A 20,870-nucleotide genomic window follows, 5' to 3' on the forward strand; every position below is an offset into this window, starting at 1 on the left:
CGACTTTGGGCTTGTTTTTCTGTAAAGTTGCTTGTGAATATTGCTGCTTGCAGTTTTTTGGGCTTGTTTCTAAGGTGTAGTTGCTTATTTGGGCTTGGGTGTTTGGGGTGTTTTAAACCAGTGTTTCTCAAACATTTTCAAGTCAAGAACCACAACATTTATATATATTTGTAGTCGACCCAACCTTCTGAAAATATTTTGTGCCAGAGACCCCCATACAATATTTTGTGAATTTGAAAATATTCCTACATTTTCACTAGCAGATCTACAAGCTCACAACAGCTTGTAGATCGGCTATTTTCAAATAGCCGTAGCCTAGTTGCTTCTTTTGGGCTTGTTTTCATAGACCTGGTTGCTTGTCTCTGTCACACAATCTGGCAACGCTGCCACACACACTCAGTTCGGGAAGAGATGAGTTGAGGAACGTGTACGGACAGCTCCAGGTTCTGTAGGTCGGACTAGTAGGATCAAGCTGCTAGTTGACCAAAGAGACAAACTTTAGTTGTTCTGGAAACGGTAACAGAAGAGGCACAAATGCCACACTTGTTTACACGTTTCTACGGACCATGAACATGCACTTTACATGTATCCTAAACTACAATGTTATGAATGGGACTACAATACAACTACTGCTCTCCATGGAATCTGGATCATATGGAACCGCTGTGCCAATATGGAATTTAAATGCTCATGGATGTCTTAATTATTTTTTCTCTCACATTTAGGTCGATCTGAGTTTTATCCGCAAAGCCGGTCATTTCAAATAGATCAAGTAGACATTCACATGGCATTGTACCATTTTGGAACATTTTTTTACGCACGGCCTTCCCTGTGGATGACATGACGAATTCTCTAAGCTTTAAGCACTTTTTTCAAAAAAACGGGAGTTTAGGTTATTGGATTTTTAGATAGGCAATTGCATTTTTTTGGATTTTAAGTTTTATATTGTAAATCGGCAAAATAATTCAGTGTTTTTGATGGCACATGTCTGTCTTTTTAAACATCTGCGATCACGATGAAAGCTGAATAAACAAACACAACAAACACTTCTAAAGTTCTAATATATATATATATATATATTTGTTTTTCTTCTTCTCGTGCAAACAATTATATTAAAGTTTCGAAACCAGTTATCACTTTACAACCTCTCAGCTGCCTGCTAGTCTTTAGGGGGGGGTTGCCGTTAATAGAACCCCAGATCGTGTAACGCGCTGGGCGCTGGGCCCATCGTTAAACTTGGAGCGGTTACTCCATCTGTTGTGTGGATCCTATATCCTGATCCTTCCTGGTTTATAGTGGTTAAGAAGACCCGACAGGATCAGGTCCGTCTGTCCGCCGCCATGATGCTGCTGTCCCCGGTCGGGCTCCTGCTCTGCCACAGTGCCCTCTTTGTAGCCGGCCAGGGTATACTGATGGAGAGCGGCGGATCCCACCATGCCCACCATGAAGATCACCCGCGATATCATGGTGGCTTCCCCCCCGGTGGAAGCACCATGTTCAGCCCTACAGGTATGTCAAAGGGTCACGACACGTTCAGGCTTGTTGTGCCTCTAATTTAGTCACTGGCATCTGCGGCTCACCTGCAGGACGAGATCAAATGTCGAGGTCCCATGGGGTCATAGCATAAATAAGGTCTATGGATGGACATACAGCCTAATACACATCATCACATCCCCTGGTGGAAAAAGTAGGCATACTTAGTAAAAGTATCAATAGTGCAATGTAGATTTCAGTACTGGTATCAAAATGTAAGTACCAAAAGTAGAAAGTACTCATTCTGCACAATGTCCCATTTCACAAGTTTTCACATTTATACAAATCTTTTGAAAATAACAGATCTACAAGCTCACAATGCAATGCATTGTGAGCTTGCCTATAATAATCAAAATCTACAAAGTAATTAACTAAAGGTTTCAAATAATTGTAGTGGAGTAGAAGTACAATATTTGCCTCTGAGATGTAGTGGGGTAGAAGTAATCTTACAGAAAATTGGAAATGCTCCAGTAAAGTAAAAATACATCAAAATTATACTTAAGTACAGAACTTGAGTAAATCTACTTGTTACTTTACACCACTGCAGGTAGGTCACATTCAGTCCAGGTAGACTAAACTTGTGCCTCAAATTCAGTCACTGACATATTTGGATCACCTGTGGGTGAGATCAGATGTCGAGGCCCCTGGGGACAATACACCCAATACACATCACATCAATAGACTAGACACACCCCTAGGCTATGTGCTCGGGCCCTTTCCATACTCAACCAGTGCTGGACGAAGTACTCACAGTTTGTACTTAAGTAAAAGTATCAATACCACAGTGTAGAAATACTCTGTTACAAGTAAAAGTGCCAGTATTCAAAAGTTACTTGAGTAAAAGTACAAAAGTATTGGCATCAAAATGTACCTAAAGGGCAAGACCACTTTGGTAGAGGTTTATGTTGTGTAGTTACCTTGCCATGATGCAACTCCAAAGGTGGACAAGAAATAGAAAATGATTGCTCCATTGATTAGAAATTGATAATCCTAAATATACTCCTCATTGATTTACATTGTACGCTGAAACAGCTCTCAAAGTCACTCTTTTAGCCCGTAAACGAACACAAACAAAGTTGATTCAGACAATAGAGCATCAACAAACCCAGTACTGTTTGTTTTTTTAATAAAAATGATTTAGCTATTTTTATTAGGAAGAAAACCTGGATCTGATCTTCAAATAGTAAAATCAACAGGAAGTTGACATTTTTATAATTAAAGAAAAACATACTGGGTTTGGTGATGTTCTATTGTTTGAATCAGCTTTGTTTGTGTTCGTTTACATGCTAAAAGAGTGACTATGAGAGCCGTTTCACTGTACAATGTAAGTCAATGAGGAGCATATTTTGAATTATCAATTTCTAATCAATGGAGCAATTATTTTTGATTTCTTCATGGCAAGGTAACTACACAACCCAAACCTCTACCAAAGTGGTCTTGCCCTTTGGTAAGTACTCATCATGCAGAATGTACCCATTTCACAAGTTTTCAAATGTATAAAATGTCTACAAATCTTTAGAAAATAGCAGATTAACAACTTGTAGACTAACTTGTAGATCGGGTCATTTCAAATGGCCGAAGTATATAGGGCTGAAGTGGGTAATGTATGTTTTGTAATAATAATCAAAATCTACAAAGTTACTAGTAACTAAAGTTTCAAATATTTGTGGTAGAGTAAAAGTATAGTATTTGCCTCTGAGATGTGGAGTAGAAGAAAAGAATAATGAAAATTGGAAATACTCCAGCAAAGTAAAAAATACCTCAACATTGTACAGTACTTGAGTAAATGTACTTAGTTACTTTACACCACTGGGCTTGTGCCTCAAATACAGTCACTAACATCTTCGTCTCACCTGCAGCACAAGATAAAATGTCAAGGTCCCATGGGGACATAGCCCAATACACATCACATCACACTTGACACGCTCGGGCCCTTTCCATACTCAACTGACAGCTGAGGGTTCTCATCACTGGTGAGAAATGTTGGCCTCTTGAGAAATGCGTGTTTTATCAACAACCATGGCATTGATTTAGCTTTGGACTGACAGATATTTTATTTTTGTATCGATTCTGGCTTGCACACAAATGTTACAATCGATAAAATAAATCTCTGTCAGTCTTGGTCCAAGACTAGGATTGATGTTTAGTTCCATTCCATGGGCATGGGGCCCATATTGGTGCAAAAAAAAATGTATTCTAGTGTGGCTGGGCAGAGGAGACTACTGAGTGCAACATCCTAGTTCAGTGGAGGAATGGAACAAAGTGCATAATATACTCAAGTTCTTCTTAAATTTAGAGGTGCTTGCTTGTACTTGAGTATTTCCATTTCATGCTACTTCATATAGCGACGAGCGTACTCCTCTACATTTCAGAGGGAAATATTGTACTTTTTACTCCACTACATGTATTTGACTGCTTTAGTGACTTTGCAGATTTAGATTATTAATACAAATTATAAATCAACAATAAATTATTATATTTTTGTATGGGTTAAACTACCTAGGCTAAGTACTGTATATGAAGTCATTAGGTTCCACCTTTTCCAGCTGCAACTTTAAAGTGGTGAACATGAACACATTCATTATTAATAGTTATAGACAATAACATGATATACTGTATATGTTTCTGCAATGGGCATTCTATGGGCTACTTCTACTTTTGCTAATTTAAGACAATTGCAGTCAGCTAGCATTTTGTGGCATTTGTTTCAGCAAAGTCACGGTTGTTTACTTCTTTCTGCAGCCCCCCCCCCCAACATGACGCATTGAAACACTTCAATCAAATTAGTGTTGGTCCATTTTACTGGATTAAATCATGTTAGCCCACCACTTTAGCCTTATGGGCGGAATTTAATCAAACAGTGGCTAGCTAATTGTCCCTATACTTAAAGGTAGCGCAAGTGATTTGTTGTTGTAAAAAACACATTGTTTATTTATTTACTTACAAGTTGAAGCTCTATATTCTGATAGTAATCAGTGCTACAGAGTGTTTGTTCAGTAACAGGGGTCTCCCTATCTCTCCAGCTCTTTAGTAAACAGAAAATACATTTTCAGATGGGTTGCCAATTTCATCCAGAGAGAGAGTATCCATTTATCAGCTTAAGTTTTATAGTGTTCCAATTTTGTCTTCTAATGTGTTTGTGTCATCACTTGTTTATCCTGTATCCTGTATGAGTTCTATCCCCTGATTGGATAAAATTGGTATCCGACTTGAAAATGCATATTCTGTTTACTAAAGAGCTGGAGAGATTGGGGAGACCCCTGTTACTAGCAATGATTAGCCTACTATCAGAATATAAAGAAAATCACGTTTTGCACCTTTAACCTTGTTGGTTGGCAGTGGGTCTTAGCAACAGACCTTTGAACCACAACCCCTTTAACTGTATGAGTCACGGTCACGGAGAAGGAAAACGACTCTGACTCACCAAGAACATAATTATGAGACTAGACTAGAGGGCTGCTGGAAATACCATACATTAGAGCAGTGGTTTGCAACATTTTCAGGACACCAACAATGTGGACCCCAATTTCAAAATATTTTGTGACACAGACCCCCATAAGCGAAGATTTATGTTGTTAGATTAGATTTAGTAAATATGATATTGTCTCTACAGTATACTGTAGGTGGGGAGAGTGAAACCTATGAGCTAGGCTGGACAAGAACTCCAGCCGAAAGTGTCAAACCAGAACTACAGGAAGTTCTGGTTGGCTGGACAACATGTAGCATGTATGTGTGTACTTAGTTAGACGTTTTTAGGCAGTAGTTCTTTTCCAGGCTTTATCTTCTCATGAGATAGTAGATAAAACTGGGAATGAGGTTACCTATGAACCGAATAGTCATTCCTATACATGCTCTCATTGGACTAACTTCTGAAATAATAGTGACATTTAAATGGTTCCTCATTTTCCTGGGGACCGACTGGAACCCCCTCATGGGCCCATGGGAATCCCCGGACCTTACTTTGGGAACCACTGCATTTAGAGTGCTCAGTCATCATATTATACTTGTAAACATACAGCAAATAGGTACAGTTAAGTATGTGCACACATACAAAACCTTTCAAATACCTAAGTATAGGGTCTAGGAGGTGGTCAAATTATTTATACCAAATAATATACTGATAGATTTGCTGAGAACTCATCATTTTGTTACAATGTTGGTGGGATTAATAATTATGGTGACGATAAATGTTTTTATTTGAAAATGTCATTGTAAGTAAAGAGTGCCATTTGGAGATAATGGTTGCAAGTAGTTGCAAGGTAGCCTGGCATTGGCCAGACTGATGGCGTGGATTCACTCTCATGTTCTTCCCAGTCTGGCCTTTCGGCCCATAGGGAGCGAGTATGAGAAATCAGAAAATGATTTTGATGCTTTTCACTGTTGTACGGACAGCAGTTGAAACGCAGTCACTGATTGGCCCGATCATTTTCTGACCGCGGAGGAACGTGAGAGTGAATCCATGTTATCAGTCTGGTCAATGCCAGGCTAGTTGTAGTTGCAAGGAGTTGCAAGGAGTTGCAGTTGCAAGGGGTTGCGTTGTGAATCGTTGGTGTGAACTTGCCTTTACATTAAAATGTTATATTTATTTTAGCTATGGCTACAATGGCCTAGCTGTGGTGGCCACTCTTCAGAGTAAAAAAGGTCAGAGTGAATTGACCAAAATGGACCCAAAGACCTATATGATTTCAGGTAGTCAACCACGTCCATTCAGCTTAGAATCCATAGAGTAGTAATGATTTTGCCCATGCATGATTAGAATGGTGTTTCAATGTCTCCCTCGGTTGAATTGCACTGATAAAAGGAAGGAGGGATGGGAGTTTATTCTCATTCGTCGTTCATCCCAAATTATGACTGCACCATGAATGTTTACTATTAACACTCAGAGTTAAATGAACACTGAATATTTACTCTGTGCAATATGCAATAAACATGCATAAATATTATTCTCATCCTGCACCTGACTGGTGTACGTCAAAATCCTGTTAAAAGAAAAGTTCCATCAACCTTTTCCTTCCCTTTTCCCTGGACTGTGCAGACCCATGCATGATGGTGTCCCCACACTGTATGAGTGAGGCCGACCGCTACAGCCTGGAGGCCCTGAGGAACATCCACCACATGATGGACGATGACCAGGATGGAGGGATTGAAGTGGAGGAGAGTGTGGAGGTACACAAACCCACTCCTCTTTTAACTTAGCATCGGTTACTATATCAACAGAGGGGCGTGTGTGTGTGTGTGTGTGTGTGTGTGTGTGTGTGTGTGTGTGTGTGTGTGTGTGTGTGTGTGTGTGTGTGTGTGTGTGTGTGTGTGTGTGTGTGTGTGTGTGTGTGTGTGTGTGTGTGTGTGTGTGTGTGTGTGTGTGTGTGTGTGCGTGCGTGCGTGCGTGCGTGCGTGCGTGCGCGCGCGCACGGGTGAGTGTTTTTTTGTTTTTTTTTGTTATCTGGTTTTGAATTCAACTATCAATTTAGTTTATTAGTTAAAGACAAAACCAAAAACTAAGGGAATGAGTTCATTTAGTTTTCTTCATTTTGTTAGTTTTAGTTACAGTATAACTGTAATAGCCTTGGCATGTGTGTGTGCGCACGTCTCTTTCTGTGTGTGCGTATGTACTGTACGTGTGTTCTTGCATAGATGTGTGGAAGTGTGTTATGGGGCTGACGGAGAGGAAAATATCACAGACTAACAGATGTATGACAACAGGTGCTTTGATTTGATCCCACATTTGAATGCTACTTCAAGGATAGCAGCAGAGTAATCTTGTTTACGTCTACCATTTGTTTTGAGGCTCCAGTCCTATATTTATTCATAAGTCCTTGAAAAATGCTTGAACTGGCATTTGCGCAGTTTTCATTATTTGTGTCAAAAAATTAGATAAAGAATGAACAAACAGAAAAAGACAATGAATATATTAAACTTTGTTTCATTTTGCTGTCTCTAAGGAAAAGAGAAGTGTAATAAATAATGTGCTGCTGGAAATAGTCCCTAGATATGAGTGAATAATCCCTTTAAGGCAAACGTTTTCAGTTCAGATAGCAGATCAAACGTAAGAGTGTATTTGGAATTGACATGTTCTATATTTATTTCTTTAATTAGTGAACCAGTGTAGTCAGTGAGCCAAAAATATAACCGCATTAAGATTTGTCCAGTTGTTACAAAGCAAATCAGCTCTTGGTGTGAAAGAGTCCATTTGGCTGTGAAAGTGGATGCCTCAGTTTATCACGCACGTGCAAAAGTATGTATTTGTACATGTGGACATGCAATTTGATATTTTGCATGTTTTGGTTCCAGTCCAAAGTGATTAAGTGTTTTACCCAGAGTGTGAATGGACCCCTAGTTATTAGTAGGATTGGTTGTAAACTCAGAATTCCAGAATGTTATGGCGCTCCAGAATGTCTTCCAAGGATACACTATCCCACGGCTCGGGTTGCGGTAACCATAGAGACGGGAAGGGAGGGGCAACAGTTCCTCCGAAGACAGCCATTAGATTTCTACAGCCATCACATGAAGACTCCATTTACAGCCAAGGACACATTCCAAAACACACCCAGGGAGCCTCCTTGTGCACACTTACTCACAAATGTACACACATTTATACACAGCAGTGGTTCTCCTACTCTTTAATTTCAAGGACCCCATAACTCTGAGAGCGTACAAATGGAACCAACTTGACCCATAAGGGTCTATTTATTACATTCTCAGAGACGCAGACCTGTAAAGGTCTATTCTGAACCCCTCAAGGAACCCAGAGTGTCCCAGAACCCCATCTTGACAACAACTGATATAAAGTACACAACATACATGATTATACATCAACGCTGAATGAACGTGGTGGTAGATCCACTCCTACACAATCCTACATCGAAACATGAGAACATAAAATCTTAATCTTACCACATCTGACACTGATGTGAAGGCTGGACAGCTGAAACGTTTGTCCTTTCTTGTAAAGACATGGAGAAATAAAATAAACTCTCATTGCGACCCATCACTTGTTTAAACATAACATCTTGCAACAGCTAATTTATTTTGAATACTGAGTCGGGTATCTGTTCGGCTAATGTTGTCTCTCTGTGACCTCTAACCTTATGTATTGAAGTTAAATGGCTGATGAAGACTTTGACACCTCTCTCTCTCGCTCTCTCTCTCTCTCTGCCTGTCACTGTCTGTCTCTTTCTGTCATGTAGTTCATCATTGAGGACATGAAGCAGCAGCAGACCAACAAACACAGCCACTTGCACAGAGAAGATCAACATATCACTATAGAGGAGCTCTGGAGAGGATGGAAGTCGTCTGAAGGTGTGTGTGTGTGTGTGTGTGTGTGTGTGTGTGTGTGTGTGTGTGTGTGTGTGTGTGTGTGTGTGTGTGTGTGTGTGTGTGTGTGTGTGTGTGTGTGTGTGTGTGTGTGTGTGTGTGTGTGTGTGTGTGTGTGTGTGTGTGTGTGTGTGTGTGTGTGTGTGTGTGTGTGTGTGTGTGCGCGTGTGTGCGTGTGTGTGCGCGTGCGCGTTTGTGTGTACTGGTATCTTTATTAGAACTAATTGTCCTCACAAGGATAGACAGTTAGGGAAAGTTGCCTCAGACATTTTTCTAGTCCTCACTTTTCAAGAGGCTGTTTTAGGGTCAGAACTTATGGGTGTGTGTGTGTGTGTGTGTGTGTGTGTGGGGGGGGGGGGTCGGAATGTGCGCACCTGTGAGTGCTTCCGTGTGTGTAGACATGAATGCGTGAGTATATGTATGTGACAGTCAGGGAAAGGTGAGTGTGAAACCGTGTCTCTGACTGTCCAAAGTATTTAGCAATTCCCTCTCACACTTTCATCTCTCATGTGGCTTTCCCTTGTTGTTTCTTATCTCAGTTCACAACTGGACTCAAGAGGAAGTGCTTCGCTGGCTAAAGGATTTTGTGGAGTTGCCACAGTATGAAAGGAACTTCAAAGACTTCAGGGTCAATGGGAACACCCTCCCCAGGTGAGGGCAACACTATTGCCAGTGCATATGATCATACAGAAGGCACAGCTTTAAAAAGTAATAGTATTCGTAATTTTCAGTTCCAAAGATTTGGTTAGGCTGAGACATTTGGTTTTGTTGTGGTTACAGTAAGTTATTTGGTTAAAGTTTGGTCAATGTTAGTGTTAGCTTCATGTCAAAATACTGCCTGCTTGAGTTTGCATGGTCCGCTTTTGAATAGTAATCTATGATACGAATTAAGGTAGAGAACTTTCCGTTACTTGAACTACTAATAAGCGCCAAAATACCGATACAGCCATGCAATGTTTCAAATACTTTAAATTCACACAAAACATTGTAGAAACAAATCAATTTTGCTGTAGGCCTACATTATGTATCGTAAGGTAGAAGTGTTTAGTTCCCAGGGGGGAAATTGGTCGGGCAGCATGGTACTATATCACTTGTTTGTGTGTAGGATTGCAGCCCAAGAACCTTCATTCCTGAGCGGCCACCTCAAGGTCCAGGACCAGAGAGACAAACAGAAGCTTAGCATCAAAGCTCTGGATGTGGTGCTGTTTGGACCACCCACACGTAAGGAGAACACCACTCAAACTTCTTTACCTTCTACCCTTCTACCCTCATTTAATCAGTTTCCATTTAACCTGGCTTTACCTTACTGTCCTCTGTCTGTGGCTTTTCCTCACTCTCTTAACAATGGGCTGATTTGTTTGGATTAGATTTGAATCTATATTATTTAGAGATACACACAGCACAATTTGTCTGGAATTATCCATTTAAACAAAGGCTATTAATCTACGATTCAGACATTGCACTTGTTAAATCTGCAATCTGTTAGTTTCATATTGAGCTGTCTATGAACTGAATGCCAAGGACCTCAATGGAAACAAGACCGCAAGGACCTTTTAGACAAAGTATTATAAATGTAATTGTGATGTTTAAATCTTTTTGCCTAATAAAATATGCAATCAAACAAAGCTAATAGAGCACACCTACTTACTCAGTGGGGATATTGAATTTTGACCTTCAGACAGTACCACTTGTTAACCAGTAGTGGTCATACCCTACCACAACGTCTACATTTCTCAATAGAAGAGCAGCGAGACCAAATAAAGCCACAATAACACTTTATTCACACAAAAAAAATTACACAGAGGAGCTTTAAACTCTATCTTGAATTTGAATTTATAGCACACACATTGACACAATTTAGCAAAATCTTGGTCTAAAATGAAGTTGAATTCCTGTTCCCCTGTTTAGGTCCTCCTCATAACTACATGAAAGACCTGCTGCTGATAGTGTCTGTGGTGATGGGAGTCGGAGGCTGTTGGTTTGCTCAGGCCCAGAGCAAGTCCAGCAAGGTCCACATCACCAAGATGATGAAGGACCTGGAGAGTCTACAGACAGCCGAACTAAGCCTCAGAGAGCTACAGGAACAGTGAGTATACTCTGTGTGTGTGTGTGTGTGTGTGTGTGTGTGTGTGTGTGTGTGTGTGTGTGTGTGTGTGTGTGTGTGTGTGTGTGTGTGTGTGTGTGTGTGTGTGTGTGTGTGTGTGTGTGTGTGTGTGTGTGTGTGTGGGCGCGTGCGTGCCAGTGTTGATTTTGACAGCACATTTTGATTAGTTTTAGTCATAGTCTTTTGAATGAAATTCCATTTAGTTTTAGTCATATTTTAGTCATCTTTTAGTCATATTTTACTGTTAGTCTAGTTTTAGTTGACTAAATAGCTTAAGGTTTTAGTCGACTAAATCTACAGTTGATTTAATTCGACTAAGATGTATTTTGGCGGTGCCTTGATGGCGTCATAATGGCTGCTTTTACACTTGGTTGCATGCTGAAAATAGCCGATCTGCGTTGTGAGCTTGTAGATCTGCTATTTTCAGAGAGCAACGCCCAAGCGCAAACAAGCATAAAATGACAAATGACTTGTCTTTTAGTTCTACTGGATCTCTTCTCCACTAGTCCCTCCCTGACATTCAAGTCTAGTTCTTATTTGTTGATGAAATTGTCAATATATTTAGTCTTAGTTTTAGTCATCGTAGCTTATTTTTTATTTAGTTTTCGTCAGTGAAAAAAAGGTAGTCGACAAACATTCTTCGTCATAGTTTTAGTTGAGGAAATCAACACCGGCGTGTGCGCACTCAAAATAATTGTTTCATTGTGTTAGACTGGAGCAAGCCCAGGAGGAGAAGCGCAACGTGGCCGAGGAGAAACAGAACCTGGAGGAGAAGATGAGAGACGAGATCATGGGGGCCCAGGAGGAGGCCCACCGCCTTCATCAACTGAGACGGGGAGCAGTCAGTGAACTCAGCCGGCTCAGATACGCTGAGGAGGAGCTGGAGCAGGTAGCCATGCCGTAGTAGAGCACCGTTTCCCAAACAGTGGGTCGGGACCCATGTTTGGGTTGCGGGACCAATATTTATGGGTTGTGAGTAAATATCCCCCTTTTGTTTTTGTTTCTCCGTTGCCTACATAAAAGAAATAATATATACATATTATTTCAAAAGACTTAAAAGTTTAAACAAAGAAATCACAACTTTTGATCAATTAAAAACAATTCCATCATTTTTCAAAAGTATTTCATAAATAAAATAAAAATAAATAAATAAACGTTTAAGAAGTAGTGAAAATAGCAGATCCAGAAGCTTGCAACTCTAGTTTGGGTCCCGGGCAAACATCTTGAGCTAAAAAGTTTGAGAACCACTGCTGTAGATCGAGGCTCATTAACAGTAGCACAGAACTTCTTTTACTAAAATATGATTATAAGACCATAGACCCTATTCAAGACCATATCATCACTGTTGAATAGAAACATTTTTTCTAAATATTTAAACTTTTTTTTATTTCTTTGTTTTATTTTGTAAATTAGTAACCTACTTCGTAGTTTCACAGTGTTGCCCAAAAGTAGCGAAAATAGCAGATCTACAAGCTCAAAGCGTGCTGAAAGATTCTGACACGTTTTATTTAAACGACAAGCCTAAAATAGAGACGCCAGGTTGAAAGTGGTTAAGTCTGTCTGTGGGTTTTACAATAATAACTATATTGTATCTATTGGAACTAGTTCTTTTTTCCATTCCCTAAAAACTCACGGTTTTGGACATACAAGGTTTCTGCCTGTCAGCTGCGATATCTATAGTAGATCTTCTCACCACACTGCTGAGTAACCTCTTTGATATCAGCATTGATGAATACTTGATCAATCCAGAGGCCCCTGACATTTGGACTGGTGTGTTATTATCCCTCAGGTTCGTGGAGCTCTCAAGCAGGCAGAGAAAGACATGCAAGCTAGCTGGACCGCAACAGAAACCCTCCAGCTGTGGCTGCAGCTGACCCACGAGGTAGAGGTCCAGTACTACAACATCAAGAAGCACAGCGCTGAGCTACAACTGGGCAGTGCCAAAGAAGAGGTAATGGATCTATTCGTCTGTCTGTCTGTCTGTCTGTCTGTCTGTATCTCTTGATCTGTCTATCTGTGTATTTATCTATCAATCTATAAATCTATTAAATGTATTTATCGCTTTAGTCTATGAAGTGAGAGGCTAAGATGTGTAACGGTGTCCTTTATGTGAATTGAATCCAGGCAGAGAAGATCAAGAAGAAGAGGAGTTCATTGTTTGGAACTCTCCATGTGGCTCACAGTTCCTCTCTGGATCAGGTGGACCACAAGATACTGGAGGCAAAGTTAGTTGGACAACAATGTCCGTTGTGTCGGATGTTTTTGTGTGTGTGTGTGTGTGTGTGTGTGTGTGTGTGTGTGTGTGTGTGTGTGTGTGTGTGTGTGTGTGTGTGTGTGTGTGTGTGTGTGTGTGTGTGTGTGTGTGTGTGTGTGTGTGTGTGTGTGTGTGTGTGTGTGAGAGAGAGAGAGAGGACTGAGAGAAGTAAATGTATGTATTGGTGTGTTTTTAGGGTTAAGCACCTTGCACATGAACAGCATCAGTCCCTCTGGGTTATGGAACATAAACAGCAGACAGGGACATCCCTCTCTGACATGGCTATGAAAATGATAATGCATGTACGAAACATCTGACAGTATTTCAAGATATCGATGTGTTTTGTGTTGTGATTGCCATTTGGGACGCTGACTTTGGAAAGCATCCCTGTTGGATATTGAAACATAACAGTGATAAACAGAGAAAAATGTCCGCAATGTAGTGCCAGAGAACATTAAGTCCGGGATACATATCCATATGAGGGTCTGGATAATAATTCAGTATTGTGAAAACTAATATGGCGGTACTCAGGTGTGTCGTATTGTTTTGCACAGCCCTTCAGTACATTGACAAACTGGAGCCTGTGAGCATGTTGACTGGTGTGATGATGGTCTGTCTCCTTTGCCAAAATGTTAATAGCTACCTTTATACCTAGTACTGTTAGAATGTTTAACACTCGCAAATTATCAACAATGACCAAACTTTCATGCCCTTTTTAAGTTTCCTGTTCACTTTTACTTTTTGCTATTTTGAGTACACTAATGTTGATGCTTTTTTGCCAAAGAAATCTGCATTTTTATTTGTATTAATTGTTTCTGTTTCTTATTGATGAAGCCTTGAAAAACATTAAATCTAGGGAATTGTTTTGCTACACATTTTATTAACTTTGTCTTCTATTAATTTCCGTAACCTCAACCATTTCATTAGCTTTTAACAATTAAAATAGAACATGGCCGTTGTCAGCAGTCAAACAATTACTTGTCAATAAATGATCATGAATAAATACTACATTGGGTTGGTCACGACAAGCACGGATCAGTATTTCTGGGTCATTGTCGAACAGGTTTGTGCAACCCTGTTTTATAAATACTTCTATACGCTCCACAGAAACTCCCTGTCTGAGGTGACGGCCTGCCTTCGAGAACGCCTCCATCGCTGGCAGCAGATTGAGCGTATCTGTGGCTTGTACCTCATCAGGAACGCTGGTCTGACAAACCTCACAGCCAAACTCTACTCAGACCCCAACGCTCTGTGCTTGGCCAGGATAGCTCATCCATCTTACTCCAGGAGCCACAGCTCCGAGCATGGATCTATGGAGGATTTGTCCTTTGAACCTGCGTCTCCCATTATTCCACAGGCGCCAGGTGGGTAACACAAATGACAGTTACAGTGATGCTAGTGATGAAAATCTTTATTTTGCACTCTTGTTTCATGAAGAAGAAATCTTTATATTGTCAGTGCCATGGGACTTTTAACCCATTGAGACCTGGAACGCATCTGTGTCATTTTTTTATTTGAGCTGAAAAGCATTATTTTGCACTTTGGCTAAATAGCAGATATACAAGCTCATAGCGCGGCACCGAGTGCCGCGCTACGAGCTTGTAGATCTGCTATTTTTGAAAAATCGTGAAAATGTGTACACATTTTTTTATATATATATTATTTTAAAACGACAATTTTTAACTCAAATCTTTGCTACTGGGGGGTCCCTGAAACAAAATATTTTGAGATGGGGGTCGGCGGCCAAATTTATATAATTTTGGGGGTCCTTGACATGAAAAAGATTGAGCACCGCTGATATAGAAACATACGCTTTTTCAGAATACTGCTGGGATTTAGGAGACATTTGTAGAGTCTTCAGGTCTTAATGGGTTAAATTATTATTCTATGTATTTTATTATGATTATTATTTAAGTAACAGAAATATATTAGTAAGATATACCGTTGGAATTGATCATAAGCATTAAAATGGTGAAAGGAAAAACTAATATAATATTTTTGCCTTTAACTCCAGTTCCACCAATGAAGCGCTCCCCTCGGACTCAGGGTTCCACCAGTTGCCGTTCACGCCGGTCAGGGGTCGTGACCCAGCCCTCGATCTCTATGATATCTACTGACCCTGACCTTCTGGTCCCCATGCGAGCCCCGCTCCCCTGCTTTGAGGAAGAGGAGTCGGTGTTCATCTACAGTCATAAGAGAAAGTGCGTCCTGCAGCCCAAGGCTTTTTGGGACAAATATGTTTTGCTGTTAAATTGTGCTGCTTTTAACTACAGCATTGCTGTGTTGTAATGAGTGCTGCACAGACAGACACTCATCTTACCTTCCTTCTTCTTTTCCTTTTCTCCTATTTTTGTCATCGGCAGAGACTCCTTGGAGATGTTTCCAGACACAGACTTCATCGACCTGTCCTCTCGCAAGATCTATCGTGATGAGGTGGAGATGGATTCCATTGAATCTCCTGTGCGTAAGACCTCTGCGGAGGAGACAGAGGCTTCCGCAGATGTTGCAAGCAGGAAGATGGTGAGAGATAAATCTATAGATTCTACAGATTCCCCATTCACAATGGTATCCAAGGAGGAGGCTTTGATGGACACTGCCTCAATGAATATATATGCAGATAGAAGTGAATTATCATTGGATGTTGACAGAAATATGCCTCGTAATGAATTAGATACACCATTAAATGTGGCAAGAAGAAAGATATCCCGAAGCACGATGGGGGGTTCGATGGACACTGCCTCAAGAAAGATGCTTCGGGATGAGTTTGAGCTTCCATTTGACTCACTATCCAGGAGGATGACCAGAGATCCAAAGGGAATGTCTATGGACACAGGTTCCAGAAACTTTGGTCGGGATAAAGGAGAACCTCAACTCGATTCTCCTATGAGAGCAATGCCAAGGGACAAAGTGACTGAGAGTGCTTCAATCCCAACAAGAAGGTTATCTAGAGATGAAGAGGAATATTCTACAGATTGCCTCTCCAGAACGATGCTACCCAGAGAGAAAATGGAAGCGCTCATAGATCCCTCTTCCCGTAAGGTCTTTAGAGAGAAGCAGGAGATGGGCTTAGAACCTGCGGCAAACAGGAGAATACTGAGAGATGAGCTCGACATGTCCACCACTTCTCTCGGAAGAAGAATCTCCAGAGATATGGTTGACAGTTCCATTGACACACCTACAGGAAAGATCTCCTGTGACGGAGTTAACGTTGCCATGGAACTTCCTATGTCGAGGATGCTGATGGAGGACTCTGCAGCATCTGAATCAAGTTCGGCTTCGGGTCGTACCGGACAGCCCGACCTTACCATGGACTCCACTGCACCACGGAAAACATCCTCTGAGCCTTTCAACCCCGGCCCGTTAAACCAGCTTGTATACGATGGAATCCTGGAGAAGTCTTGCATGTCCATGGCTTCCATCCCAGCTGGCCTGTCTGCCTCAACACCCAACCTGCCTCAGAGCATAATGAGGGGAGAGGTAGAGCCACCATTACCACCGCAGAGGGTGGCCAACCCATCCGTCAATACATCACCCTCTGAGAGTAGAGCGGAAAAGAGCAAGGATAAAGAAAAGAGCAAGAAGTCTTCAAAACTCAAGAGCCTGTTCAAAAAGAAAAAAGATTCAGCCACAGAAAGGCTTCAAAGTGGTCTCCAGAAACTCTGAATCTGAGGCGTGATTTTGTTTTTATATTTTGTGTGAAACTAGGATGTTTCTCAAGGATAATAGCCTTGTATGAGTATGTGACATGAAAAGAGACACGAAAATGTACCGACAGACATCATCTTGAAGCTGGAATTAGTTTTTCTTTTTTAAAGTCTGTGCTGTTTGTAAACACGTCACATCACATGACTCAAATGACATCAAAAGAGGCAAAGTAGAGCACCGTGGATGCTCTATGAATTTTATTTGAAAGAAGAGATGGAACTGGGCACACATGAAAAATGTAGTCTGGCTGAAATATGCAGACATTTTATTTGATGGAACGTTTTTTAAACATAAGAGAAGGAAAGAAAAGGTACACCTTTATTTATCCCACCGGGGAAATTCTATTTCAGCTTCACCGAGCTGATGGCTGCTCAGATGATCATGATAAGTTATCAGCAGGAGCTGATTAAATTAAGTGTCGGGGACACTTGGACATGTATGTATAGTATTGGGAGTACCGTGGGAGACAACCACTGACCTTCTGATTAGAGATGGCCTCTCTTCCCACAAAGCTACGGCCACCCGAATAATCAAGTGGGATGTCAAGTTTAATTGAAAGTGATATATGTTTTTTTATATGATATATTTGATATAATATGAAGCTACATTTTTGTCTTTGTTGAGTCTTACGTTGACAGAGGATAGGTACCATGCCTATTTAGATACTTACATTGCAATATTCTGGTTGAAGCAAAGTATTTTTGAAAGGTGTTTTCTGTTTAACAGAAATAGTGCTTAAAATGTAATTTTAGCCTTACTTTTCATATTGGGTCATTTTATTTTCCCAATATGTATTATTTGTTTAGTCTAATTGAAAACTTGTTTTCAACATATGTTTGAAATAATGTTTATAAACCTTTTGCTTAGTAAATTAATTGAGCTTTGGTTGAGAGAGAGAGTAGTATAGGTAATTAAGTAATAGCCTGCCCTGCAGCTTATCTTACTTCTTCTTGACTTAAAAGCATTTAGAGTGGTTATGATTTTGAATGAGCACATTTCAATGCTTTATGATTTTGGAATATTACTATTATCATTATTTTCAATTTCATTGTTTACAAGCTTGAGATTAGTGTAGTTTATAATAGAGAATTGAGATATATTGAGATATATCACGTTAATCAGTCCTTAGATCTCCTAATTATAATGTTTAATGGTTGCTTATTTATTTATTTATTTTTGACTCTTTTTGAGTCTTAAAAGCAAAGCCATTACGACATAATGTTTTCCGCTGGAAGTTCTAGACAAGGATGTGCACTGAATTGTTATTATAGCAAGTCTGCTGATATCTCATGACTCCTCATAACAACTTTGGAATAAAAATTGGAGATGGTGGGGAATGAATGAGATTGCTTGAACTATGACATTTTACAATACTCATTGTTGTCCTTAGTAGAGGACAATAGGTTTGTAGTTATTATAATTCATATTATGACAATAGCCACCTTGTTTTACCATCTTTATTTCAAAGAGATAAGCAATCAAAATGACAAAGAAACACAGGGTTTAATGCTGGAAAAGTATTATAATTATTATCATTAATCCCCCCCCACACAAGACACAAAGTTCTTTCAGAGAACACAAAATGTATATAAAGAAACTAATATAACAATAATACCAATATAAAAGTGTGTGTGTGTGTGTGTGTGTGTGTGTGTGTGGGTGTGGGTGTGTAGGTGTGTGTGTAGGTGTCTGTGTGTGAGTGTGTGTGTAGGTGTCTGTGTGTATGTATGAGTGTGTGTGTGTATGCGAGTCATCATATACATTCACTATGAGTTAAACAAATAAAAAAAATGGATGCATAAACAACAATAAATGATTAAAAGCAGCAACAAAACAACAGTTAAATTGAATATTTTGTAACATTTTATAGTGTAACAGCTTTTGCCATGTGGGAAAAGCCGTTCCATAATTTGTTGGTAACCCTAAATCGAAATTTCATTAGGGTTCTACATAATAAAGTTGAGAAACATCCTTTTGAAATAATGCTTGAATGTTTCTATTGTTATTTTTCAGTTGAAGAGAAAAAATATTTAATGAGGAAGCTGTGGATTTTTGCTCATTTGTGTGTCCTTTTTTTAAGTGGATGCCTACAGTAGCCCCATACAACAGCATAACAGAGTGATGACAATACCTCTGCTGTCAGTGCTGCAGTGATGGCTCTTTGGTATGTGGCTTAATCGCTCCACTAGAGGTCAGCTCAGGCTCATTAGGAAATACATACATCAGGGCCTCTCTGTTCTGTATTAACAGTATACATGCAAGGCCCTTGCTAGCAATTTCAAAATGAAAACACACACACGCGCACACACACGTGCACGCGCGCGCACACGCACACACACGCACACACAAACGTTTTAACCATGTTTAGGTTGTACAATGAAAAAACGCCCAGAGATTGTCGGGTCACAGTTGTGCCATTTCATATTACTTAATTATATTTGCACATACCTGGAATTTTGTCCTCTGAGTTTTTGAGAACATTTGTCTGATAACAATGGACGCTATCATTATTACTACAGCGTCTGGGGAGGGTGTCCAAAATCACTCCCTACTTTACAGTGAGTACACCATTTTTTACTGGTGTCTAAATGTATAGTGATACTTGTTATACTATCTTATCCCACAATGCATTGTGAAAAGTAGGGTACAACCAATGGTCCCTATCGCAAACCCTATCTACCATCATGCATTGCGTAGAAAGAAAAATGCTGATGTTTATCTGGCCCGGGACAGCAATGACGTCATTATTTTTTCTTAATTTTTTTCTTTCTAAATTTAGAGTAGCCAATAATTGTTTTACCCCTTTTTCTCCCAAATTTAGTCGTTATGCCAATTGATTCCTCCCCACACACATGTCTTCTGTATTGTTACTGCTGTCATATCCTACTGACTGCCAGTGAGGAGCCCCCACCAGGAGGATGTAGAGCCTTTGTCCTACTCCTCCTGCCCAACCCTCCCCGCTGACAGGTGCCGCCCCAGCCCGTAGGAGTACGTGCAATGACCATTATCACCTTCCCCGCCTGGCTTCCCTCCCCGAACATGAGCCAATTGTGTTCGTGTAGACCCTCGACAAAACCGGATGCACCACGGTGGATTTTAACCGACAACCAGGTGGTGGTGGGCAGGGACTTTACCACTGCGCCACCCAAGCACCTCAATGACGTAATTAACGGTGACCAGTATCCAAAATGAGTGAGTGATTTCAGACACAGCCACCTGGCCGAGCCAAGGGTCAAATTGGTGACATTCCTATTCCCAGACAGTCTCTCTACCCTCTCAGCTATGGCCACCCAAACAGAGGAGAGAGTGTGAAGGCACTCCCCCACTAACAGATATTATGCAGTAAGGATCCCTCTATTTGAGGGATTCCCAGTGTTCACCGTGGCCTGAGTGCCCTGGCCACGTCTCGCCCTGGGTGAATGTCCTTGGTGATCAGCATGTCTTCCCTGTGAGGTAACACACGTATCACTGTTTCTCCTCTGACGTTCTTCCCTCCTCCTACGGTTGGACTCTGGTTACAGCATTAAGAGAAATTAGAGAACACATAAATCTAAAAGTGATGGATTTATGTATATAAATCGTACAAGCATGTGAGTCTATATAGTTGGATCACAATTCTCATCCATTTGTACACTCTCTGTCAGAGTTACATTAACACAGAGGATTTGACACTGTAGTCCCAATAATCCAGAAAACTGTATCAAACGACAGTGGCCGTGGCGTAATTGCATATCAAACAGGGGGTCCTTGAAATGAAAAAGATTGAGAATCTCTGATGTAAATGATGACCTACCACAGATGGTTCCAATATAGTAGGCACTTGGCAGGAGCAGAAAAAGCAGAAGTCTGGAGAGAACTAACAGGAGCCAGCTCACACTGCAGTCACAGCTCACACCGTTGATCTCAGATAGAGAATGATCTGTTCATATTGGATGATTAATGCCACATGGTATTAGTACATTT

At 40.5% G+C, this 20,870-nt stretch overlaps 1 protein-coding gene across 1 annotated transcript; it reads left to right on the top strand.

Moving 5' to 3' along the window:
• The first annotated feature begins 416 nt into the window (after positions 1–416).
• Positions 417–19,140, top strand: LOC311056698 (stromal interaction molecule 2-like). Its single transcript, XM_084073505.1, has 12 exons — positions 417–1,509; positions 6,569–6,699; positions 8,718–8,829; positions 9,384–9,495; positions 9,950–10,065; positions 10,753–10,930; positions 11,660–11,837; positions 12,738–12,899; positions 13,073–13,173; positions 14,310–14,566; positions 15,217–15,403; positions 15,566–19,140. Exons 1-12 carry the CDS (start codon positions 1,341–1,343, stop codon positions 16,863–16,865), a joined length of 3,003 nt encoding a protein of 1,000 aa, XP_083929631.1. The 5' UTR covers positions 417–1,340; the 3' UTR covers positions 16,866–19,140.
• Positions 19,141–20,870: the final 1,730 nt, after the last annotated feature.

This window comes from Gymnoscopelus microlampas (genome assembly GCF_963454915.1).
Source record: "Gymnoscopelus microlampas genome assembly, chromosome: 2".
NCBI classification, from domain to species: domain Eukaryota; kingdom Metazoa; phylum Chordata; class Actinopteri; order Myctophiformes; family Myctophidae; genus Gymnoscopelus; species Gymnoscopelus microlampas.